The sequence below is a fragment of the Rhinichthys klamathensis genome, unplaced genomic scaffold (genome assembly GCF_029890125.1).
Source record: "Rhinichthys klamathensis goyatoka isolate OS25496 unplaced genomic scaffold, OSU_Roscu_1.1 h1tg000168l_1, whole genome shotgun sequence".
In the NCBI taxonomy this organism is placed as follows: Eukaryota; Metazoa; Chordata; class Actinopteri; order Cypriniformes; family Leuciscidae; genus Rhinichthys; species Rhinichthys klamathensis.
The window spans coordinates 1,190,570-1,218,367 of NW_026606699.1; the positions used below are offsets into that span (position 1 = coordinate 1,190,570).

General features: G+C 36.0%; 2 protein-coding genes across 2 annotated transcripts in view; one reads left to right on the forward strand and one right to left on the reverse strand.

The window, feature by feature from the left end:
* xrcc1 (X-ray repair complementing defective repair in Chinese hamster cells 1) overlaps positions 1–27,798 on the forward strand; it is a 68,805-nt gene that overhangs the window by 6,369 nt on the left and 34,638 nt on the right. The gene's annotated exons all lie outside the window — the stretch shown is intronic.
* On the reverse strand, positions 3,168–27,406 carry LOC130091536 (pituitary tumor-transforming gene 1 protein-interacting protein). The gene is made up of 7 exons (XM_056259476.1): positions 27,128–27,406; positions 26,035–26,081; positions 25,310–25,418; positions 20,373–20,481; positions 14,610–14,675; positions 10,380–10,426; positions 3,168–3,412 (listed from the first exon to the last, which is right to left on the reverse strand). The coding sequence occupies exons 1-7, from the start codon at positions 27,246–27,248 to the stop codon at positions 3,363–3,365; spliced, it is 549 nt and encodes a 182-aa protein (XP_056115451.1). The 5' UTR covers positions 27,249–27,406; the 3' UTR covers positions 3,168–3,362.

The following is a 27,798-nucleotide window of genomic DNA, read 5'->3' on the forward strand; positions in this document are numbered from 1 at the left end:
AAGGTTAAAAACATTACTATTTTTAATGTTTTGGAAAGTCTGTTATGCTTATTAAGCTTGCATTTATTCAATAAAAAATACAGGAAAAAACACTAATATTTAGAAATATTACTATATTAATAGTATAATATATATTAAAATAGACAATATTGTATTAACTGTTTTAATATATTTTAAAATATAATTTACTTCTGTGGTGCAAAGCTGAATTTTCAGCATCATTACTCCAGTCTTCAGTGTCACATGATCCTTCAGAAATCTTTCTAATATGCTGATTTATTATCAATGTTGGAAACAGTTGTGGTGCTTCATATTTTTTGGAACCTGTGATAGTTTTTTCAAGATTGATAAATAAAAAGTTAAAAAAAGAACAGCATTTATTCAAAATATAAATCTTTTCTAACAATATAAATCTGTACTATCACTTTTTTTAAAACAATTTAACACATCCTTGCTGAATAAAATGTTTTTTTTAAAGAAAGAAAAAAATTACTGACCCCAAACATTTGGACGTTAGTGTATATTGTTACAAAAGATTTTGAATAAATGCTGTTGTTTTTTTAAACTTTAAAAATGAATATTAAGCAGCACAACTGTTTCCAACATTGATAATAAATCAGTAGTTAGAATGATTTCTAAAGGATCATGTGACACTGAAGACTGGAGTAATGATGCTGAAAATTCAGCTTTGTTCACAGAAATAAATTATATTTTAAAGTAAAATAGAAAACCATTATTTCAAATTGTAATAATATTTCAGAATATCAGTTTTATTCTGTATTTTTGAACCAAATAAACGCAGGCTTGATGAGCATAAGAGACTTCCAAAAACTGTATACCTCTCTTCTTTTTTTTTTTTTACCTGGTAAAATAAAGAGAGAAAAAAAGAAAAAATAGAGACTTCCAAACTTTTGACCGGTACTGTAGATCAAAAGCTGTAGATCTCTCTTTTTTTTTACCTGGTAAAATAAAGAAGAAAAAAAAGAAAAGAAAAAAGAGACTTCCAAACTTTTGACCGGTACTGTATATAAAAAAAAATCCTTACCATTTGATATACCAAAGTATCACCGTATGACATACCTGTACTAGTCACATTGTTTTATAAGTGGAGTATTACATTTTAAAAAAAAATAACAACACTTTACATGTTACTTTACACATTTAAACACAATTTTACACAGTAATAATAAAAAATTGTCATGATACTATCACAAAGCAAAAAAGCTTCAATTTCTTAATTCCAAATAAAACTTGATTTTGAAGTGAAATATGACCAGTACATGGTTTCATATACCCACGAATGTGTCATTGATTGTGTCAGTCATAACCATAGGTTTAGAGAACGTCTCTCTCTGAGCCGAATGGAAATACAGTGAGAATGTGGGAGGTTGAGATTCTACAGGACAGTCGAGTCTAATATAAACATTCCTTCATCAAGTTCACAGTCAGTGCAATCACACGCCTTGCTCTCCTGATTTCTGCTGCACAACTCATCACAAACCTGTTAGTCAAACACAGTTCTCAACCCTTTTTACCTCCATAATCTGACGTATCTGCGAGCAAAACGAGCCTTCATCCATTGTGTAAAGTGTCTCTATTTCACAGGTGGTTGAAAATGTCAGCATCCTCCTGCATCATTGGGATAGCAATGATGAATTATTCAGGAACGTTATAAGACAGTAAATAGGGTCAGTGTTGATTTCATGTTGACTTAAATCTTTCATGCAACTGCTGTGCTCGACTCGTTCTGCTCAGCGTCTTTAAAATGCAGCCGATGAGCGAGATCTACACAGCAAATTCCCATGGATGAGCTTTGCAGAGTCTGCCCAAACATTTGCATTTCCCTGCTGGATTTTGTTCCTGTGCAGTCTAATGAATGTAGCGGGCACACGTTTCGCTGTTTTTCTAATTACAGCACAGAATGAACCGCATAACTAATGTGCTTGTCGATTGTTAAACGCAGCACTGTAGAACAGGTGGCATGAAATAAGAGAGAAGAACGATTTTCTGCTCAGCGCTTAAATGAATTGAGTTATTAAAAGTAGTGCGAAAGAATCATCATCATATACGGCTGTGTTGCAGCTCGTGGTTTAGTATGGAGATCAGGAGCCTTTGTGACTGATGGAACGACTAGGACATGAAACTACTTCCTCCAGGCAGCGAAAGGGATGTGATGCGAATTTCACTTAACTCGTCTGTCCTACTAACTAATCGTCAGTTTCCGTGATTTAGAGATTTAAACCAAACAAGCACTAGTATTTCTTTAAAAGCAGAAGCTTGTTTTTTATTAGAACATGTTTTAATAAGAACACACAGTATAAATATAAGTCATTCACAGAGTGATTTAAAAAGACGCTTCCTGATTGATCACAACTGAATCAGGAAGTGGAAATAATTAAGTGAAAAATGAAAACTGTCATTATTTAAATCACCCTCGTATCGTTTCAAACCCATATGGTGTTATTTTTGTATCTGGAATTTTTCACAATAGTTCATAGTGACAAAAAGAAAGCATCATAACAGTTGTTCATATGATGCATGCACTATACTGCAAGTCTTCTGAATTCATTTGATGCTTTGTGAATTTTCATTGAATAAAACTCACAGCAAGTATCATATGACTCCAGAAGACTTCAGAACCGCATACTAGTATACCAGTCGTACTATGTTGACCATATCTTTCTATGGCAGAAATAGTAAGAGTAGTATAATAGTATGCGCTTTGAATTCATCAGCAATATAAAAATAGCATACGCATCATTTGGACTGCCTTCATGGCATATTTATTGTCCTTCTTATCATTTTGAAAGTTATAGTCAGTATGAACTGTTGTTCTTGCAGAAAAGAGTTGCATGAAGATTCTTGTAAATTGTGCATCAATGAAATACAGGTTTGAATGACGCGGGGGGACGGGAGTAAATAATGACAGACTTTCCATTTTTGGTGAACTAGTACTTAAACTCACTATAAGAAAAAAAAAAATAAGAAAAAAATTCACTCTATTTTGGCCATTTTCATCAGTTGCTTCTAAAGCAATTTAAATGTGATTCTGTTGTGTTTAGAGCAAAAAAAAAAAAGTAAATAGAAATATAGTGGAACCGCATACTAGTATACTACTCTTACTATTTCTGCCACAAAGATATGGTAAAAGTAGTACGAGTAGTATACTAGTATGCGGTTCTGAATTCAGCAAGTGTCAAATCAGAGCAGAGAGAGATAAATAACCAATGGAAGGGCTGACAAGGTTAATCTCAGTTTCGGCTGCTATCCAGCTTCATCTAACCTAAAGTGATATGACGTGTCTCAAAAGAGCAAAGCAAAGCATCTGGTGAAGCGTTTCCTGGACGTCCAATCCCTCGGTTTTACTCGTTCTCGAACTTGCTGTAAGGGTGGTCGGAGTCTGGGATGAGACCTAGAAAGAAGGACGAGAGATATTATTATTTACATTAAGCAGATGCTTTTACCAAACTCGACTCACAACAACAGGGCCATATGCAATTAGTCACTAAAACAATCACATGTGGGGATCTACAACTGGTTCTTAATCATAACACAGCACATTTTCAGTCAGTGACGCTTCCTTTAACCGCCTGTTGCTCCAGGGCACTGAAGCTTACGGTGATTTTGTGTAGAAGTAGCAGAAATAAATTTCACAGAGATCTATTCTACTCACACACGTTGCTCTGAGTTTGTTTGCACAAGGGCAGATGGGAGAGGAAAAGCCTCTCAACTTTCACCTCCCTGATGGTTAGGAGGTGCAGCAGGTTTTCGGAGGACGTGACGCGTTTTAAGCAGACGACCGCAGCTCATCCGTAACCTTGGGTCGATTCGGGCGTGTGCACGTCTGAGAGCCGCGGGTCCGACACCTCTGATGGACACGTGACATACAGGGTCCAAAACGGGCAGATATGTTTCTTACCAGCTACAAAACTATTTAATATTTTTATTTAAAAAAAAAAAAAAGGATACGGTTTGCATGCATTTGATTAAATCGCTTAAGTCACTTTCATCTTAAAATTTGTTTTCAGAGAAGACACTACTTGTGTAACTAACAAATATCACCATACTTTTCTCAGTCAATTAATCACAGTACATCAAGACAATTGGTTTGTAATGAAATGTTGTGTTTATATATGCAAATAATGCATTATCTAACTGAATATGTAGTTATTTGCATACATTTCTAGAACAGAAATTTGGAATAAAGCCAGATTCAAAAGTTTCAAATCGCTGACATATTAGAGTTAGAGGGATTTTGGATATCTCCTTTTATCATTCAATAAATCAGAAAATACTTTAATCTTTTTTAGAACGTTTGGTGCATGTAAAGCTGCAAAAGTGGAGATTTCTGACTCAATGCAGGAGAAAAAACTGCACTGGCATTGAAATCTACAAATGTAAATAGATAAAGTGCAATAAAATACACTTAAATGTCTATTTAGGGTGTTTTCACTATAGTCTTAAAGAAGACATGTAATAGAAGCAAAATAGCCTAAAATCTCAAAACGGACCAGTGTAAGAAAAAACAGTGGTTTCACCTGTACTGTCTTTGCCTTACACAAACAAAAAATAAGGTTACAAGCTAATTGGCCAAAGTCAACTACCAGCGAGTGTTTGTTTTGGACTCTGTTCCTGTGCAATTGTATTAAGAGTGTGATACACGGCAGAATCTCACACCGAACGTCCTTTCGAGGGCAGACGCTAGTGTGTGTGTCCATGTGTGAGAGCAGCAGGGTCGGAGACACCCGTTCCCTGACGTCCAGACTGCTGAGAGCAGGAGAAACACAAAGGAGGCCTCCATCCATCATGCTGTCATGTCGTCCATACACAAACACACACACACACACGGTGCACCACAGGACACAGCAGAGCCAATGAGGACACGGCCCAGAAACCATCAGTCATAATAGAGCAGCATCACCACACACTCAGACAATGACATCAATGACTTCTATTTTGAACTGAATAAGCAAAGTTTCCAAAAATGATTTTTAGTTTGCACTGCAGCAGGTTGTGGAAACAGTTACAGTTTCTGAGATCATAGTCTCTATTACCTAAAGCAGGCAATCTTCAATTTCTGCAAAAACTGTAAATTCAAAATAAAACAAATTTTATTCGTTGGGTGAATCTCACAAAAACAGCAAAGCACCCCAACAAAAATATAAAATTACATTATGCATGAGCATTATTTGAGATGAAATGTAACCTGGACACAAACTCTAATGTTCAGAAAACTATTCATTTTTAAAGCATTAAAAATTAATTATTTATTGCTCTAGTTAAATGTCAATTTAAACATTTACTAACACATTTTTTAAATTAAAAAGTGTATTTGTAAACAGTAGATAATGGACTATTAACTAACATGAACAATTGAAAATGGATTATTAAATGTAATATTAAAAATATATTACTCACTGTTAGATACTAATGTTAACAAATGAAACCTTATTGTAAAGTGTTAACAAAACCGCAGCACAGTTGTAGGATATGAAACCTTGAATAAAATCATAAGACATAAATCTTCTACAAACTGCTTCATAAAATCCATGACTGGAACGTCTGAAAGCCCAACACTGGACATGAGGGTCACATCTAACTGCTCAGGATCTGTTCATCAGCAGTTATTCAGCACATTACCGACCGCAGAGGAGGAGCCTGTCGTGCAGCGAGAACACGATGATCTCCAGTTGGAGTGGGAATGAGGAGACGGTCTTGTCATGGTGTGAGCGTGCTCTCACAGCCTTTGATCTTCTCTTCACTTTGAACACATCTTCACCGCCTCCCAGAGAATGTCAAACAGTGGCACTGCAGTCACATGAACGCATCTGCAGGCTGTTTGTCGCCATTTGGACCTAGCTTTTAAAGTGCCCCATTATGCTATTTTAAAGGTAACTAATTTAGTTTTGGAGTCTCCTACAATAGGTTTACATTCTTCCGAGGTCAAAAAACACTTTAATTTTTTCATAATATACATTGCAGCATAACAGTTTCTCTCAAAGTATCTGAAACGGTTTGATAAAGCATACAGTCTTTCTAAATCCCTCCTTTCCGCGAGCCTGCTCTGCTCTGATTGGTCAGATGGCCCAGTCTGCTGTGATTAGTGTACTCCGCTCTGATTGGTCAGATGGCTCAGTCTGCTGTGATTGGTGTACTCCGCTGTGATTGGTCAGATGGCCCGATTGGTTTACTCCGCTCTGATTGGTCAGATGGCCTAGTCTACTCTGTTGTGATTGGTCTACTCTACTCATGGTCAGATGGCCCAGTCTGTTGTGATTGGTCTACTCCGCTCTGATTGGTCAGATGGCCCAGTCTGTTGTGATTGGTCTACTCCGCTCTGATTGGTCAGATGGCCCAGTCTGCTGTGATTGGTGTACTCCGCTCTGATTGGTCAGATGGCCCAGTTTGTTTGTGATTGGTTTACTCCGCTCTGATTGGTCAGATGGCCTAGTCTGTTTTGATTGGTCTACTCCGCTGATTGGTTAGATGGCCTAGTATGTTGTGATTGGTCTACTCCGCTCTGATTGGTCAGATGGCTCAGTCTGTTGTGATTGCTCTACTCCGCTCTGATTGGTCAGATGGCTCAGTCTGTTGTGATTGGTCTACTCCGCTCTGATTGGTCAGATGGCCCAGTCTGTTGTGATTGGTCCACTCTGCTCTGATTGGTCAGATGGCCTAGTCTGTTGTGATTGGTCTACTCCGCTCTGATTGGTCAGATGGCCTAGTCTGTTGTGATTGGTCTACCGCTTACTGCATGTGTCGGAAATGAAACAGCCATTACTATATATGGATTTCAGTTTCGGATCTTCCTCAGCACTTGATGGTGTCGGTTTTACTGCATCAATCTCATTCTTTTGAAGTGCAAGTAAGGTGCATTTGCTTCAGTAGCGTCTTCTCGACACTAATAACACAAACAAAACTCTTCCAGGGCTCAGCTACAACTACAGTGTTTGATGTTGTTTTTGGGTTGCCAATTAAGACCATAGGCGAGCATTATGCATATTTGTTATAAACCTATGTAGGTTTGAGCAGGAAGTAAGACTAGAATTACTGACGACTCAGATCTTGCCTATTAGTTCAGAATCGGTTCTTTCTTTTTTTGAGACATGTAGCACACGGCGGGTAGCACTCGTCTCAGTTACTAGGTCGCTATAAAAGCAAAACTATGGACCAGAATCAGAAGATTTGGATCGACTCACCGAAGCAAAAATTTGCAAAGATGATAGAAAGAAAGAATAAAAACAATTAACCACTCAGACCACTGGAATGCACAAGACCACAATTGAAAGATTGAACGAAAAACGAAAGAAAAACAAATAGATAACAGTAACACACAGTATTTCAAATAAATGATAAACGCAGTAAATTTCCCAACATCAATTTCCGGAAATAAACCTCAGATTCTCAATTTCAAGTTCAATGTCTTGTTTTTTTAAATTCCAAAAAAAATTACCGAGTGGGAATGTTCATCAAAAATGAACACAGTTCAGTCCATGAAGAGAAAAAGGGGGAAAAATTAATTTAGTCTTCAGGGAAATCCAGGAAAACTTGAAAAACGCAATGTATGCAGTTCTGCCCTACCCAATCAGAAAACTCTTTTTCTCACAACTCTTTTTACTCTGTTTCCAGGTACGAAACGATGAGGGGCTTGCCAGTCCAAACCAGGGATAAGAATCCACAGCCAGGACAGGATTCAGGATCACAGCAGCAATTTTCCAGACACTCACAAAAGAGAAAAAATAAAACACAAGAAACAAAAAAGAAAAAACCCGGCCAAGGAGAAATATAAATCAGAGACTATCAAAAGTAGCTTCTCAAAGGAAAATATTTTGATCTCGTCAGTGTCTTTTCTTCTTGTCGCGTTCAGATTCACAACACACTCTTCTCAAAGCATGAGCTTTTTAAAGAATTAATATTTCATAAATCTACTTCTCAACTTGCTAATAATCTAATGCTGGATTATTAAACAGTTTGTTCTCACTCAAATCACTCAATCGCATCTGGTCTCACTCTCGTGTAGTTCGCAATCTCTCTTGTCACTCATACATTTCTGCTTGTACACGATCTTCTGGAAACTTTCCAACAGGGGGGCGGAGCTAACCTTTCACCTCACCAATCAGGAATCAGTTCAGGAACTTTTTCTAGCTTTTGGAATTATTTATAATAAAATAAATAAATTGTACTTCATGTTCTTTTCTTGCTATTAGTTTTATAGCGATATAAATAAAAAAACCTGGGTTACAGACAATAACTCGAGCTTTGAAACTAGCAGATCTTTTACATTTACAAACGAGAGAGCAAAACTGGGGCATTTGATATAATAAAATAGAAGTTTGTTTCCATGTAGCTTTACATTATTTCTTCTGAAAGAAATGCTCTCTGCTGTTTCCTCTTATTCAGGTCATTTTCATCGTTCTTCTTCAGTGGCATGAACCCACACGTCCAGCTTCCTTCAGCTTCTCTCAAGGTCACGTGTATTTCCGCAGGTTCGTCCTCCTGCCCTCCGTCTCGCTCTGAACGCAGTGGCTCTGGTGACTGACCCTGGTTCTCGCTTTCTCTCGCTTTCACGCACTGCAGGAGCTGTGATCTGAGGCGCCAAATACATTTACATTTCACCTTATTCCTCTGCAGCGCTGGGACAGGACCCGGGGCTTTGCCACCACATAAATTACGGCTCTTCTCGGCTCTCCACTAGTGCTAATTAGCACAGAGTTAATCAAGCGTGAGTCAACCAGCCAGCCAGGTTTATATTAGGAACCAAAGAGGTGTAAAACAAAAGAAGAAGATCTGGAGAATTGAATCTCTCTCCTCAAACCCTCTTTTTTGCATCTGCGCTTTTAAACTTTATAAGGCAAGACACTATAGGTGAATAGGCTGGACAAAAAAAAAAAGACCAGAAATGATTAAACATTGAATAAAGCCAGGTTCAAAATTATTGTTTGATTTTGTTCGACATGATAGAGTTAAAGGTTTTTGCAAAGGGGATTTTGGATATATCTTTTTATCACTTCATAAATCAGAAAATACTGTCCACAGCCAGAAAACAAATCATTTTTATCATGTTTTAGAAACTGGAAGAACAGGTTGGTGTCTATGTCCATCTGGTAAAAGCTAATCAGGCCATAATTCATAAGTAATGGGTAAAATAATTATGAGTAATTAGTACCACTATCCTAGAAAGGCAATCAGTAACTTTTAGCATTTGTATTACTATCACTTCTACAAAACATTTATAATCTCTACTCTTCCTCTGCTGAGGCAACACATTACGTTCAGCCACATAAGCATTGATCACAAATCAATCGTTTGAAAAACGGCATATGCTGAATCAAGCATTACTGAGACCTACACAAGGAACCAGATCAATATAGACAACCAGAGCTGACATGATGACCTGTATGAAAACAACTCCATATAATGTCCTGTAATCAGAACACAACACTACAACTGAAGACGCATTAGCTACGTTGACCCAATAATGAAACTAAGAAGTTGTTGCAGAATTGAGCGTCAGTGCAGCAGTTCGATCTGAATCTCACCCACAATTATTGGTGCAATTATCTCCGGCAAATTCCTCCACAGCGGCCTGAATACATTAGCTAGTGAACAAACACACGGGCCACGACCTCTGCTGACCGTCTGCTCACGCTCAGTAAAGTGTGCGACGTCTGTGCGACTATTAGTTAGGACAAACTGACTGAATTTGTTCCTCATGATCATAAAAACCTTCTGCACTAAAAGCTTCTGCTTGATAAATATGAACTGTGCATATGTATACAATACCGTTCAAAAGTTTGGGGTCAAAACAGTAAAGATATGTCACAAAAGATTTATATTTTTAAAAAATGCTGTTCTTTTGAACTTTCAATTCATCGAAGAATCCTGAAAGAAACAATGCACCATGGTTTCTGCAAAAATATGAAGCAGCACGACTGTTTTCAACATTGATGATAATAAGGAATGTTTCTTGAGCAGCAAATCAGCATATTAGAATGATTTCTGAAGGATCATGTGACACTGAAGACTAATGATGTAATGATGCTGAAAATTCAGTTTTGCGTCACAGGAATGACATTCTAAAGTATATGAATATAGAAAACAGTTATTTCAGCTTATCATATTTTACAATATTACTGTAATTTTGATCAAATAATAGTGAGCATAAGAGACTTAAAAAATCTTAATGACCCCAAACGTTTCAACAGAAGTGTATGAATTTCTTGTAAAACAAAATTGTATTTCTAGTTTGTATGTTTTGAAGCATACAGTGCAGTAAAAGCAGGCATACATGTATTCCCATAGTTTTATTTGTGTTATTTCGTAGAAAAGAGTAAGTAGAATGACATTAACGACAGAAGATCAGGACTGATGTGACTCACCATACTTCTTGCGGATTTCATCATGCTTCGTCTTCCTCTCCACCTTCCTGCAATAGACAGTAACCAGAGATTAGTAACTGGTTTTGACAGACTGGTCTAGGTTATGCATATTTTTCCAACTTCTACTGAGTTAAACACTGAATTTCTGCGAACCAACAAAACTAATAGTCAGTCCTTCCAGAAAAACGCTGAGTTTTTTGTGATTGTTGCGGGCAAAAATCCTTTATTATGCGGCCTGTTTTCTTAAAAAATCCGATGGAATATGCAGGATATTTATGCAATTTTATGCGATGAAATTGCGGCAACTTGCAAAAACTGCGTTTTGATGAAACAGAAAAAAAAAGTGATTCCCCCAACACCCTGTTCTCACTACTACCTTAATGTGAAGAGTCATTTCTTATTACTTCCTATGATAAGCAAGCATATACATCACAGAAAGTGCTGGGAATATTTCAGTTCTCATCTTGTTCTATTTCAGACCTTAATAAACACATCAAACTTACAAAACATTGATGAGTCAAACAAGTTCTGTAGCTTTACAAAAGGAATATGCTACAACTTCTGTAAAAATGAATAAATAAAATATAAGTGTGCAGCTTTTCGATGATGTTCACGTCGCGTAATTACGTCACTTCATAATGTTCCCATGACAACAGGGGGAAATGGCATTTTTCAACTTTCTGCTAAGATATATGTGACTTTTGTGCAACGAAAATGCAAATGAGGATTATGAAATCATGCAAGCCCCGCATATTTTGCACGGAAATCGGCAATTTATGCGACGAAAGTGCGGCGTATTTGAAAAAATGCGGCCCCTGCATAAATATGCGGACTTTGGCTGATTATGCACTAAATCATGCGATCGCATAATCCCGTTTTTCTGGAGGGACTGAATAGTCATTGGCCTCATTTGACTTGTTTTGAGCTGTATTTTGTTGCAAAATCATCTATGACTGGGTAGAAAGTCAGCATGAAACGGAAGTTGCGATTGACTTTTCCTGCCTATTGTGACATACTGTATATCTGAGAGAAACGGCTTCTCAAACAAGAAAAAATGTAGGGCGGGACTTTTTTGTGCATGGGGAATTGATTGGATGGTTGTGGTTTGCTATTGGTGGATCTCATGTGAGTGACAGGTTGTCCCGCCAGTAAACATCATCAGAGAAGAGATGTTGCTGCAAGAGGTAGGGGAAGTTATTTTGATTAAACATTACAAGGTGCATGAATAAATAAATAAGATGATGTGCACTGATAAATCATTTATAATAAACACTGCAATTTTCGATAAATTGACACTTTGATTTCATGATTCAAGAGCATGAAATCTTGATATTTAGGAGATAATCCAAAATTGAAATGTTCATATTTCTTATCCAGACTATGAAATGTAGTTGTGCATGTATTGCTATTTATTTTTAATACTGTGTTGGTCACCACTGTCCAATATAATAACCTGAAATAGTTTGCACAAGAAAAACCATTCAAACTCATAACCTGGATTCAATTTCAGCTGCAAAAACTGCAGAACTGAAAACGTGAAAACACGGCAAGTCCTAAAGAGCAGCACATGGGATGCAGAAGGTGATTCATGCCGAGTTCATGTCTTTGTTTAAGCCCATCCATTCCTTCACAGGCCCGCGGTGGGGCGTCGTAAATACGAGCAGCAGTGTGTTTTATGGGTGTGTGACACACTGAACGACACCACTCGCTCCCCGTACATCATTCATTCTCTCAACACTCCATAAAGAAGATGGGCCGAGCCGGAGCCTGGTCTCCATACGAACCCGCGGTCGCTTCATATCTGCACAAAAGTGCCGTATAAATCAGCCGGACCTTTATGAGCAGCTGATCTGAGAACAATCACCGGAGTTGTTAGCCATCTGTTGCTGCAAACACAATCCTGCACAAAGCACCACAAGAATGACTCCACCGGTTGCTGTTTAACATGTGTGTGTGTGTATCTACTGAGAGAACCCAATCAGATCAGATTTCCACATTAAACTGGAGTGCCAAATGCTTAGACCAACAGCGATTAAAAACTAAAAGGGTCTTAATCAAAAGAAAATGGTACTCTACCAAAAGTTTGGGGTCGGTAAGATTTTTAAATGTTTTTGAAAGAAGTCTCACCAAGGCTGCATTTATTTGATCAAAAATACAATAAAATTGTGAAATATCATTGCAATGTTAAAGCTGCAGTCCGTATCTTTTCCTCTTTGTCGCCATCTCCCTGTTCGAAATCTGTAACTGCAGTGATTCGCGGAATTATTATCTTTACGTGGGTTGTAAATCGGCATGAAACAGCGCGGATGAACACAGTGCTTTGAGGCGAGTGCTGCTGTCAGTCACCGCGCTGTGTGGATACTGGCATACAGAATCACAGATTCACTTTTTGAAAGTTTGACCAACATAAGAATTTTCATAAGAAAATGCCTTCTGAACAAGTAAGTAAAATCCATTTTTTTTCTGACCAACTAAGGGGAAAAAGCATTCGACATGATAAGCTTCGTTAGATTTAATCAACGCGATTTACAGCAACCGTGCAAATTATAGCCTACTTTGTTCTCAAATTGTTCATGTTAACAACATCAGCATTGCGTGACTAATGTTAAATTTAATGTGTTTTATGGTTACCTGTGTAGTTCAGAATTCATATTCTCCATAATAGCAAAACGAGAAAGGCACAACAAAGGAAACTCCATAACTGTGTGAATTAAGAAAACGTACTGTTACACGATTGAACTATTGAAATGTCTTACTTGTTCAGCAGAAAAAAGCCGTCTCTTCTTCCGTTTTGAACCCCTTCAAAACACGGAGTTCACGCACTTTTCAAAAGCCCCGCCGATGTTTAAATCCTTGTGTTCGCATGAGACGGTTTCTTTCTCTTTCTCTAGCCACCTTAAATACGAAGTACCAAGTCTTTTGGGTTTTATAACTGCTGAATCTCCAGTTGACACTGATGATTGTTGTTTGGATCTTTCTGGATGCCATAAGTTTAATCATGTAAAGTGCTGCGAGAAAAGCCTATACATCTAAACATCTCGTCACGCGCAGTATAGCCGGCTAGCCGAAACTCCTTCTTTATGTGTACGGGTGTGACGTAATGACGCAAAGACATGCTCGAATTTCCCGCGGAAACCCACCAGTACCACTGGAATTAAAATCATTATTACAAGCTAACCGTTTTGAATCTAGCTATGGCAAGCAGATAGTTTTGACCACTGGCAGAATAAGTTTTTTTTAATATAATTATTTTGGATTATTTTTAACTTAAAAAAGTTACGGACTGGAGCTTTAAGTAACTATTTTTATTGTAATATATTTTAAAATGTAATTTATTCCTGTGATGCAAAGTTGAATTTATTATTATTACTATCATTACTATTATTATTATTATCAGCATTATTACTTTAGTCTTCAGTGTCACATGATCCTTCAGAAATAATTCTTACATGCTGATTTGTAGCTCAAGAAAAAAAATCTTATTTTAATCATTGAAAATCATGATTTTTGATCAATTAAATAAAATCTTACTGACCCTAAACATCTCAATTTAAAATGTATTTATTCAAATTAAACTTGAAACACCAGTCGCAACTAATTCTACTTACACAATGTGATATTTTTGTGCGAAGAATATTCAAAGAGAAAAATACTTTTATGGTACGTTTACGGCAGACAACATAGTGAATAAACATTTAAAATATGCAACAACAACAACAAAAAGAGACAAATATTAATTAACCTAACGATTGCTAATCAAACGTTTTTCCTTTTTTTTTAAAAAGACAAAAATAACCGATTTACTCCAAATACATATATGTTCAATCGTCAAGCCGTAAAAATCTATAAGACTCCCAGAATGCACTGTGCTACTGTTTGCAATAATCATTCTAAACGATAAGTACTAAAGAAACACTGTTGTGACAGACAAAAAAATACTGAACAAAAGCACATTTGTACATCAGATGCATCACACACAATCCGTCAAGACCCTGCAGAGATATCTGATCTTGGTTAATCTGAGCTCTCGAGTTCAAAAGGAGATTTCTGTTCCCCCTCGAGTGCCTGACACAGAAATGACCTTGTTAGTGCAGCACAGCTGCTGAAAGACCCTACAGACATATTTACACACAACACACGTAATGAACCGATTGAGCCACACACACACATTATGTGAACGAATCCACTATAACAGGTGCCTGCCTGATCTGAGGTCTGAGATTTACTTACCGCTCATCTGCTCGCTGTCTGATCTCTTCTCTTCGACGGGCAAACTGCTCATCATCACGGTCAAAACTGAAAATAAACCAACATATAAATCACAATCACCACACTAATTTAATATAAGAGAGATTAGCATTAAATATGCAAAAATAATAATTCAATATCATGAAAATAATGTTGCAATGCAAACTAATCGTAATGTTTCTATAAATAAGCTTATTTTTTATGCTAAATAAATTCTTATCTCTTTAATTTGAGGTTGGGGTGAAATTTAACCTGGGCATGTTGTTGTTGACCAATGAAGCTTATTTTAATCATATTTATTAACCAGTAACAAAAGAGAATTCATAGCTCAAATTCACCTCCAGTCCTTGTCGACAGTTTTACAGTGACAACGAGATCAGCTTGAACAGATGTTAACATATTTTATGAAATGGATTGTAATTGTGATTGGATGAGCATTTAAATATTACTTACAAAGCACCAAATGGTTTAGCTCCTCAGTACTTAAGTGAGCTCTCAACGCGTTATAGTCCTTCACGTCTATTGTAATCTCAAAATTCTGCCCAGTTGATAATACCCATCAAAATCGACTGCAGGCGGTAGATCCTTCTCATATTTAGCACCCGAACACACACTCTGTCAGTTTAAAGGGGTCCTATTATGCTTTTTCACTTTTTCAACTTTAGTTAGTGTGTAATGTTGCTGTTTGAGCATAAAAAAGATCTGCAAGGTTACAAAGCTCAGTCCACTCCAAAGGGAGACATTTTATTATACAGAATCCACTTTTCAAGAACTACAACGAACGACTCGTTTGGACTACAACGAGTTTATTCCGGATCTTATGAAGTCACAATGGGATAATTTCAATAATTTCCGCCCACGGAATACCCAAAAAAGGGACGAGGCCTGGCTGAACTGCATTAGAGAACAGTGTTGTCGCTGTCAAAGAGACGCTGTTTTGTACACCCCGTTTCCAAAACTCATTTGTTTGACCTTCCTAAGGCTGACAAACTTAGAGTGGTTAAAACCTATTTTAAACACTGTTCCTGAACATTAAAACCTCAACGTTTATCTGTGCGCTGTACATTTTATGGAGAACAGCTTGTTTTCTGTAGATTTTGTAAGCTCTCGCTTTTGTAAGACAAAATTACAAAAAACATACCACTCTGAAATGTCCTTGCAAAGTCTTGCAAAGCCTCTTGTTCGTTAACATTGTCAGGGTCTGAATCGGCTCGAATTGGTTTGAAATTGAAGCCATTATTATTTACACTAGAGAAGAACTCGCAGTTCTGAAGGGACAGGACCAAACACAACACACTGGGCCAGCTAACCAATCACTAGGGCTGGTCCGAATACCATTTTTTTGAGCTTCGAAGCTTCGGTAGTAATGAACATCGAATATTCGAAGCTTCGGAATCTCTATATATCTGTCTGTCCATTTGCATTTTGATTATTTCGAGAACCGTTCATCCAAACGACTTCACAAGGGAGTGCAGTGTCGTATTTGGTGCAATATAGATAGACAGGCGACACGTTCAGAATTAATAAACTTTTAATAAACTACAGAACAGCGCGAGCGCCTCACGCGAGCAGAGCTTATATGCTCCGAGAATGGACACTGCACTAGTGATATAAAACACACACAGGTCTGTTAACTTAAGCAATATTTTTAATAAGGTAGTCTAATATTTTTCTCACTAACAAATTACTGACAAAGTAGGGTAGATTTAAATAAATAAAGAAGCGGCGCGCCTCACGCAAGCAGGGCTTATATGCTCCGAGAACGGACACTGCGCTAGTGATATAAAACACACACACGTCTTTTAACGTAAGCAATATTTTTAATAAGGTAGTCTTTTTTCTCACTGACAAAGTAGGGTAGATTTAAAAAAAAAAAAAAAAAAACGAAATTTAAATAAAGAAAAACGAAATTTAAATAAAGAAAAACGAAAAATAAATGTGACATCCTGGTAAAATCTCAAAGTCTCCTATATTTAGCTGTAGATTAATTTAGATTGATAAGGGTAAAAAGGATAATACATTTTGTTTCTATTATTCTATGTTCCAGAATGTCCAAGCAACGCAGCTTAACCCAAAATACAAGCTCAGGCATGCACTTCTGTCCATACAAACTCCACTGTTCTGCGCTCTAGTCAGAGAATACTCCCGTTGCAGGAACACGTTTAGTAGTCCAAGAAGAAGCAAATATATTTATTAAGTAGATATAACGAAGTTATATGTTAAGTATTATATTTCACCAGATTTTATAGTGTAAAACATATTCAAGCGCGAATGAGAACCGTTTCGAGGGGGATGCCAGGTGTGCAAAAAAAAAAAGAATATTCGAATGTCACATTTTCAAATCGAATAACACACCAAACGAATATTCGAATATCCGGGTCCAGCCCTAACAATCACAGATCATTTCATATTTCGGAAGGAGGGGCTTCATGGGAAACGGCGTGTTTGAGCCAGACTGGGGAGAGAGGTGCTGCAAAAATGTAAAATATGTGAAAAACATATTCTATTACACCCGAAAAACAAAATCAAGACTTCGTAAAAGGGCATAATAGGACCCCTTTAAAATAGACTAAAAACACATCTCTTTTACCTGGCAAACACATAACACATTAACACATTTCTATAATTCAAATCCTTTAAAAGGTTTGTTAGGCTGCATAAATTAGATCAACCGGAGGGAAAACTTCCCATAACACCCGGTGTACTTGCTACATCGAAAGAAGAATGGCCTCAACGCTAATATTAGTCTGTCTGTCTCATCCTTATCCCGAGGATACCGTAGTCAGCCACATCCGGGTCGTATCAGATCAGACGGTGGACCTGCACTTGGACACAACCTCAACAAAGCCCTGAATGTCAGCAGAGACCGTGTCTACTAGAACAATCCCCTGCGAAGGACTCGGCACAGATCCTCAGCAGAGAACGCAAGAACCAGACAAGTCCTGACCTCTCCACAGACCTATGACCAGTTTCGGCTCCATACCAGCGTGATCAGGATCTTCAAGCAGAAGGAACTGGATGAAATATTTTGAATTGCCGATCTACAATCTGATTCTGACTTGTGATCCAGCCTAAATGACACCGTGTTCGTTCATTCACCAGAGGAGAACTTACTTAACCCGCACACTTAGAGAAGAGGCTTACTTAGTTGGGGACACACTTAATCTTCAGCAATATTACTGATTTGACTGCACTGACTCTATTGGATGAGAACTCAATTTAGCTGGATGATGACATCACTGTTTTCTGCAGAGCTGCTTTATAGCTGAATTGATCTCATTTCATAATTGATGTACTTTACACAGTTATTGAACTGAAATGAATCATCACGGAACTGATTTCAATTGAATAATGACTGTTTACTATTGTCTTTTTAGAGCTGCTTTACAACAGAGTTGAATTCTGTTTGCATCACTGAATCATTATTTTCCTGTTTATCATTGTAAAGCTGCTTTAAAACAATCTGAATGTTATGAAGCGCATTATAAATAAAGGTGACTTTACTTGACTTAAAGGTGCTGTAAAATGCAAATATTTGATAATAATTCAACTAGTCGTGATGTTGCTTGACATTGACAAGCATAAGAGCTGAAGTTACACTTATAAACAAAATTATATGGCAGACGAATGATTAATTGTAATTACTATTATAAATAAATGTATCAATTATTAAAAAGGTGTCTTGTTTCATTCTGCTGGTGTTTTAAACGCAATAAGCCAGTCAAGGGCCGCGTGTAAAAGTGATCTTACCACGGTAAAGGATTTTTATGCACCCCAAATTTTCATTCATTTAAATAAATATTAGATTAAAAAACAAAATAAACAAAAATAAAAATGTTGCCTTGGCAACTAACTGAAATAAAAAAAACTTTAGGTTGACATACTAACATTCTTAAAAATAAAATCAAATAACTAAACAGAAACATTAAAAAAAGCAAAACAAAATTAAAAGCAAACTAGAAAACCAAAAAAGATATTTAAAATGAATAAAAATGACAAAAATCCATGATAAAATTACTAAAATGTCAACTTAAATTAAAAGCAAACCGGAAAACATAAAAATACAAGATAATTTAAAGCATTATTAAATACTACAATAGTATATTAACAAGTACCCAGACTTCACAAGACATCAAAATGGCAACTATATTTATCTGAGAGAATATAGAGGTGAATTCATGTTGTGATAGTATTTTACTGTCATCAACAACAAAACTGCACATGGATTCATTTAGCCTGTATGATGGCCGGTCGGAAGTAGAGATGTTAAAGCCATGTCAAAAGCTGACACTTTTCCTGAGATCTTGTTAAACACGTCTTTAAGAGACTTGCTTTAAAAGCAGTTTCGGCTGTATGAACATCGCCACTGCAAATAATCATTCCTCAGACCAAGAACATGAACAACTAGTACTAGAATCTGACATTTACAGTAATTCTGCGGAGAATCAGCAGCTTCAGGACAATCGCCTTTAGGTCATCACTGAAACTGAAATACAGAAACTCCAGGCACAGGAATTCCCCCTTGGATGATCAACCACAACTAAACATCCTTTACTCAGAAAGAGAACAAAAAATGTAACTGATCTGTAGTCTTTCTGTGAGTCTCAATACCACAAAGCATTACTACATTCATGCCAAGCTCACATGAGCGAATGGAGCTGAATGTGTGTTAATAAGAGGTAGAGGAAGTACTCGCTGCTTCTTTGAGTAATACACGTCTGTTTTCATCACATGAGATGTGTGATTGACACGAGGCCGGTAAGCAGATGGACGGCTTGCCAAATGAAATCATCTCTGATTGACTGACTGACACGTCACACACACACACAGTCATGCCCTATACAACCCGTCAAATACAAATACTGGCTTCTTTAAAAATCATCTCTGTGGGGACAACATCCATTCTTAAATAAATATATCTAATAGAAAATGTAATTCATTAACCCTATAAAGCTACTGTATCCTATTTGATACACAAGTTTCTCTAAATGATCAACATGATCAAAACTTTGCTAAAAAAAACTGTTTTACGCAATCTACAAAATGCTTTTTGCCGTCTGACTGATGCTTTATACTTTTTTAGCAGGTAAAAGGCCTTTTAGTATCATTGTTAAAAAACATCCACCTTCAGGTCAAGCTTCATGTGTCTTTTCCTTGTGAAATCTTTACTGATTTTTATAAAGTGTAAGAATAACTTTAATATTGTTGGTAATACTTCAAGACGAACACTTACTGAAGCACTTAATTATTCATACATAAATCATGTTAAAATGTAAGTATCTATTAAGATCCATCAGGGTTTTAAGGAACGTTTCTTTGTTCATTTCTCAATCATCATTATATTGCATTGCATTATATGTTTTGATCACAGTATAAAATACAGAGCATTTAAATATCATATTACCAAAACATATCTGATTGATTTACATTACAAGACAGAATTTTATCTTTCTGGCCATATGAATATCAGCATCTGCACTAAATTGCATATTTTTGAGAAGTTTGGGCACCTCTTTTGTCTGAAGGTTCAATAAACCTTTTTTTTATTTATTTTTTATAGATATGGCAGGCTTTACAGGGTTAATATTTTAACACAGAACGCATCAAAGCTCTGAGTTGGATGTGAAACCTGGTAGTGTGAATGTGACTATTTAAAGAAAAGAGGCACTGATGCTCGTATGAAGGACTGTATAAGGCGTCTTCTGTTAACTCATGAGTGTTTAACGTGTGAGTGAAGTCTGTCACCTTGATGAGCGTCTGCGTTTACAGCAGCAGCAGCAGCAGCACACAGCGATCGCCAGCAGCAGCGTTCCCAACACCACGGCCATCGCGATGATCAGAGCCTCGAAGTTCACTGGCACAACACAAAACAACAGCAAATCACAACACTGAACTTCATCCACACTGGCTCAAACAGATCTACTGAAGCACTGTGTGTGTGTGTGTGTGTGTGTGTGTGTGTGTGTGTGTGTGTGTGTGTGTGTGTGTGTGTGTGTGTGTGTGTGTGTGTGTGTGTGTGTGTGTGTGTGTGTGTGTGTGTGTGTGTGTGTGTGTGTGTGTGTCACTACTGACATCTGCTGGACATTTCCCCACAGTGCAAAAGACAGGAGCGTTCTCATGATTGACGAGATGCGCAATTGTTTTTATTGTTATCATGTGAGCATGAGCAATGTGATTCATCATAGAAAACTTAAAGCAAGAGGTTACGCAACAATGACATAATTTACGCAACTTATTTACGACCTGGACATTCTGATCTCATCTGATATGATTTAAATTCAACATCATCAGTGTCATTTTAGGTAATTCACCGTATCTTCTCTTGTGTTTTGTTCGATTTCTGTGTACACCCCTTATGGACCGGGTCAAATTCACCCTAATTGGACTCAATACAATTCCTCAAAAATCACACTATGAAAAACAACAAAGATTTAGATACAAACTGTAAACTTTTAATATCAACATTTGTCAAACATTACAAAAACATTATATCTGAAAATATGATTTATGAAAATGTTTTTAAAACATTTTTTAAAACAGTTTTGTTTTGACAAAATTGGAAAATAAACAGTATACTGATTTTTTTTTTTGCATATATTTTTTTTTTACTTTTTTTTTTTTTTTTTTTTTTACATTTTATGCTTTGAACATCGTAAATGAACAAAAAAAATTGCTGTATAATGAAAATTTTTCATTTTCCTAAGTTAACTTTACCTAGTTTCCTAGTTTCATTATTCACTCACTGGGAAGTGAGAAACCAAACATAACAAAAACATACATCAAATAAATGTTTTTTATTTATTTTTGGCTCTGTGAAGCTGCCTTTGAAAATCCTACATAAAAGTTTTGGTTAAAAACTAGGTATTTTAGATATTTTGAATATTGAAATGAGAGCTTATTTTACTATCTGTGTCTGACAAAGATTTTCATCTGTAATTTGCAAATAATTCTGAACACTGTAATTTTAGCTTTTTCAAGTGTGTTTGGTTAGGGTTAGAGCACTTTTAGATACACTTGCACGTTATAACTGGAGTTGAAGTGCCCTGACATACAGAAAATAAATGTTTTTATTTTGTATCTGTACAGTTGCTTTTGAATGGCTGTCTATGAGGGTCAAATTGACCCGCGAACATCACGAACATAACAGTAATTTTGTTTGTATATGTCAAAACACATCAGCATGTTGAAACTTTGCATGCATGTTCATCATGATAAATGAGAAAAAGTCACAAAATATCAAGAAAAAAAACAAAGGTTAACCAGTATTTCCAACAACTTGAAAATCGAAACGGGTCAAATTGACCCGCAACATAACACAAGGGTTAAGATAAGTGATAAGTGGTTTTGTAACCCTGAAACTGACTTGAAACTGAGCTGCTTCATGACACTCAAGAGAAATATTTGAGACTTTCAGTGTAGATGTGAGACACTAAGTAAGGGAGAATATAAAGCCATGCCTTTCATCATCGAGAAATAAAACTCAACATCATTTTTAGTTTGTGATGACAGTCTGAACGTACATTTTCACACGCATTACATTGACTATTTACCAAAAAAATAAATAAAAGAACAGGTAAATATTGATTTGAGTTTCAATTATTTATGATCTATACTTGTAGAGACTACAGAGATACAAAACTACTAAAACCCCTAAAGGGACATAATGAAGGAAAAAAATACGAGATGGCGGAACAATTATTTGTAAATGCTTTTGCGTTCCCCAAGAAACTTTGCGTCCGCTCGCAAAGAACACAAAAGTTCGAATGCAAGTTCGAGCGAATGCAAAAGATTTGTGAGGGAAGCAAAGGTTTTGTGAGCGAACACAACGTTTTTCAGGAGAACACTAACTTTTGCGAGCAAAAACATTGAAATATATTTTTATTCATCACCATGTCCCTTTGGGGGCTCAGTAAAAATCAACATTTCTGTTAAAGTTTGTAATGTCTTTGTGGTGTTTTTAATATGCTATCATACAAACCATGTGCAAATTCATAAGTCAACAGCATTGCTGAGTATTTTCTCCTTAAAACTGCAGTGAACCAAAGACAGTCGCAAAAACACGGTTTGAAATCGCAGGTGTTTCTGACGTCACAAACTACCTTGTAACCAATCACGTAACGAGGGGGGCGGGCTTTAGCATATCATTAACTGCCGTGAAGCAAGGGAGTCTCGAGAGAAGCCAGGTTATCCCTGTGCATTTTTCTGTTGATATGAAAAATCGTGTACATTTAGCAATATAGCGGGAGTATGATGTATATTACGATGTTAAGATTAGGGTTTCTCCACTGACGTTCTGAGTTGTTTAAAGCGTTTCTAAGATGCTGATTGTTAGAAGGCAGCTGTCTGACTCTGAGATGGCGAATGGGAACATGGTTTGCGTAAACATTAGCAACAGATTATAAGCTGTTTGATAACATAGTCAAGCAAAAGGCTAATCATATTAATTACCGTTATGTGTCCGACGTTGTAGAGAGCGATACATAAAACTCATCACCATTCTGATACATCGACTTGTAGACGAGCCTGAATAATTCACTCTTCCACTTCTTCTTCTGAATCAGTTTCTGGTTTAAACGTATACGGCTGAATTAAAGCAGATTTTCCAACTTGCCATTGTGTGGTGTTTACTACAGTAAACTCCCGGGGCCTATACCATGAAGCCGGTTTAGGTGGCTACTAGGTATGTTTCAGTTTAGTTTGCGCCAACCCTGGGGTTTTAGGCACCATGAAAGTGGTTTGGCTTTTAGCGGTGTTCATCGCCAGAGTAACTTACGCTACACGGCTACCCTGGTCCGGGGCAGGTTATGTTCCAGGTAAGAGGTTGCAAACCGAACTTGGACCAATCAGCTGTGAGCAAAGTGACACATGTCTGACGCAATAAAGTCACTCCACCTGTTTCTACTCCAAATTAAAGGTCACTACATAGCAAATCATTTTTAAAGACAAAATCATCGGGCTTTTAGTAATGCTTATTTAGAATAATAAAGTTGTATGATTTAGAAATTATTTATGTAATTATTATACCCTTAATCGATCACACATGTACAATTTTAGTTCATCAAATATTATTACGCAGATTTTGAAATGAATAAATATATAAAGGTAATACGCTTTAGAATCAATAGATGAAGCTATAAAATGACTACATGTGAGATTAAATGTTCAATTATCTCTATACCTTTATCAACTGTACAAACTAACTTCACAACTTTTACTTGCACTGATATACAGTAGCGAGACTTTTTCTTTTAGTTGTCCTCTTTCATAGACAGCTATTTTCTTCTTGCTGTGTAAATTTGTTTAAATTCTTAATATTTTAATACTTTTATTTAATAAGTGAATTGCGCTGCTTCTCTCGCGAGAAATGAATTTCAGTGAGTTTTGAATGAGTATCACTCTTTCTCATTTATTTATAAATGAATTTCACTGTATATAGTCTGAAGTATGAAAGAAATGTATGTAGATTTTTAGAATAACTAATTTCTACATTAAACACAACAATACGCCATCGCATTTGCGACTCTCCTATGATTAAAGGCGACACTTCCGGTTTTCTTCCCACCGGAGCCTCGCTTTCGATTTCAAAATGGCGGCTGCGTGAAATCTGCGTATTCTGAGCTGGTGTGAGTGAGTGGAGGCGGAGACTGATTTGCATATTCATGGGCATAATGAATAAAGCAAGGGTGTAGAGTTGCATTCAAGCTATTTTAAAGCATGAAAAAAAATTCACAGGAAAAAAAGTTTAAATATGTCATTTTGGTGATCAAAGATGAATTTTAAGGGATAAGATTATTGACTACAGGGGGACTTTAAATTATATAAAGCTGAAATAAAATTAAATATAAATATTAAATGGAAACCGTAAAACTAAACAAAAATGAGAAATGTTGCCATGGCAAATGAAATACATTTAAGTTGAAGTACTACAATTACTAACTGAAATAAGAATACATTTAATTATAGAATTTTTTTTTTTAAACTAAAAATAATAATAATGACAAAACAACATAACAAAATTACTACTAAAAACTAAATGAAAATTAGAAATGTTGCCTTGGGGAATAGAAATATTTTTATATTAATAGAAATATATAGAAATATTTTTAAAAAACAAAAAATAATAATAATGACAAAACAACATAAAAAATTTACTACTAAAAACTAAATGAAAATTAGAAATGTTGCCTTGGCATCTAACTGAAATAAGTTTAACTTGAAGTGCTAAAACAAACAAAATTCTCAGATTTTTTTTTTTTAGTATTTAGTATTAATATTTAACTATAATGAATAATTCTAACACGTATAATATCAGTGGTAGGAAACAGAAGATCGCTCATTTATACTGTGTTGCCCTGGACAAAGGTAATTATTCAGGAATATTTAACCACTGAATACCACGACTGACCCATCAGAATCAAGTATCAAGAGATCTGCATAATAAGTGAATTGAATGTCCTCAGGACTTGTAAAGAGTGCCATCATGACATTATAAAATTCCCCCTGTCTTTTAAAGGAAGTTGAACTAAGGGACTTTCAGCCCTGAATGCAAATCTCACTTCATGAATGTGAAAGTATTGCTTCCAGCGTCTCAACAGCTGGCTGTGTAATAGAAATCATCATGTATATTGTGCATCTTAAAGCTATTAGTTACATGATAGAACATGAACACACATCTAACTTACCCCAGCAAACACCCCAGCGGGCCTGAGAGAGTTTACACACCGACGCGGGAGGGATCACATACGACACGGGATAATCTGTGCAGCTGTTGTTGGTCTGGCACCACAAACACTGTTGGCAAAAACATTTATTATAATAAGTATTATTATTATTAAAGGCCTCATTCTGCAGAGGAGACACTATTTTAGTGGAAACACAGCAGCTAAAACATTTTCATCAATGCATTTGATGCTGTTTTGTTCTCTAAAACATTCATTCTGTTCGATCAAATGACACGAATCAGTCTGATATCAACATTTCAAAAGATAAAACGAAAGTATAATCATCATATAATTATTATATAAGTACAGACACCAAACTGACACAAATTGTAACTGTTTTGATGATAATTTTTATGACCATGGTTCTATACAAACGTAAGGTTAAAGCATGGATGCATCAATAAATCAGCACAAACACAAGCACATATCAATGCATTTGATGAATTGTATGTTTAGTAGTGTTAGTTGGTTTGTGTCTCTTTAAAATACTCATGACAAGTCAGTCTTTGTGTAAATAATAGAGTTATAATTAATAAAACTGGAGTGTCTGAGCAGATTAGTCTGATATACCCTTTTATATAAATACTTCCCTGAATTACAATATACATTTTTGAAACGTTCAGATGGCAGTGCAAAAAAGGAATGATCAAGCTAATAAAAAGTAAATGAGCAGTATATGGTCTTACCGAAACATTGGCGAGGCAGGTATCACAGGAAGTCAGAGTATTGCATGCTGGGGTGAGAATAAAAGCATATCAGAACAAAACACTGACATAAAAAGACTTTCACTCTGAGATTAAAGAGCTGAATTTAGCCAAATAATTACCCAGATGATCTGGAAACTCACAGGCAGAGATCATTAAGCATAACTAACTTATGCTTTACTTTGTTAAAGGGATAGTTCATTCTTCTGCTGAACACAAAAGAAGATATTTTAAAGAATGTTGGTTGTTCCAGAGTCCAGACAATTGACAGCAGCCATTGACTTCCATAGTATTTTTTTCTTACTATGGAAGTCAACTGTTTGGTTGAATGGTTCCCAACATTATTCAAAATATCTTATTTTGTGTTCAACAGAAGAAAGAAACTAATACAGGTTTGGGGAAATTGAGGGTGAGTACATAATGACAGAGTTTTCATTTTTGGGTGAACTATCCCTTTAAAGCTACCATCCATATGGAGGCCCATTTCCTCCAGATGAGAAAAAAAAATCATGCTTTGGTAAACCCTAATTATTGACTATATGACTTTTTATATCACAATTTTGACTTTTTATGTCATATTTATGACTATTTATGTCATAACTATGATCTACCAAAGCATGATATGATGTATTATGTGGCAGAAATGGGCTTCCTTAAAAATCACATACTGGATTACCAATCATAAATGGCATAAAATATACTATATAATAACACAACTTACAAATAAAAAACAAGTCCTTCAAAAATATTTATTTTTCCATTGACATTCACAAAATATGTAACTTACTTCAACTTAGTTATTCATAAAAGTCCTTTTAGTGTTTTTTTTTATATATTGATGACTAACACCACGGACGTTAAAAATAGTAACAGTTTTATATTAAATATATCATATAAATTATAAAAAATATTGTAATATGTATATATTAATTATAGACATACTATAATAATAATAAATATTTGTATATATATTAATATATTTACAAGACTTTATATTACAAGCATTTTCAGACTGACTATTTCAGACTATAGAGATATAGACTAAGAAGTAAGACACAGGCAAGTAAAAACATACGTTTGTGAACAGGTGGAGGAGTTGTAGGTTTAGCTGTAGTTGTTGCTGTCACAGTAGCGCTGAATGCGACACACAACAGCAGGAAGACCGACATCGACCCAAAGACTCGGGATTCATCCATACTGTGGATGATTTAAAGGTTTGTACAGCAGAAGAGTGTTGAATTGTATTTGAGCTCTGAAATCTTCCGTTCGACGAAGTGGAAATCTCAAAAACTCTCCTCAAAACGCAAATGAAACAATTCATCAAATGACAAAACACGGAAGCACAACAACCCAGCTGACGCATTTGTATTTTCAAAATAAAAGTCCTTTAAAAACTCCATAAATGGAAGTATAATCATCATATAATTATCATAAACGTACAGACACCAAACAAACCCAAATTTATTTTAAAAAACAATCATGGTGTATGTTATTATAACTTTATACCTTTAACCATATTCTTCGGCAGATTGATTTTTATTACCATGGTTTTGCTGCAAATAGCATGGTTAAAAAACAGTAGTTGCAACAACAGTACATTTGTGGTTACTGTGGGTTTACTACAAATACCATAGGTTACTGTACTATTGTTGGTATAGTACAACTATGATTATTCTCATTTATTGCAGGAACCAATTACTCATTAGAATTAGAAATTGAGGCATTGGTGTATTGATTCAGTCCTAG

Coding starts and splice junctions, on each gene's coding strand:
- LOC130091536 (XM_056259476.1), bottom strand. CDS start 27,248: ATGGATGAATCCCGAGTCTTTGGGTCGATGTCGGTCTTCCTGCTGTTG. Junction 26,082..27,127: donor TCCTCCACCTGTTCACAAAC/GTATGTTTTTAC, acceptor TTCTCACCCCAG/CATGCAATACTCTGACTTCC. Junction 10,427..14,609: donor AGACAGCGAGCAGATGAGCG/GTAAGTAAATCT, acceptor TGTCTATTGCAG/GAAGGTGGAGAGGAAGACGA.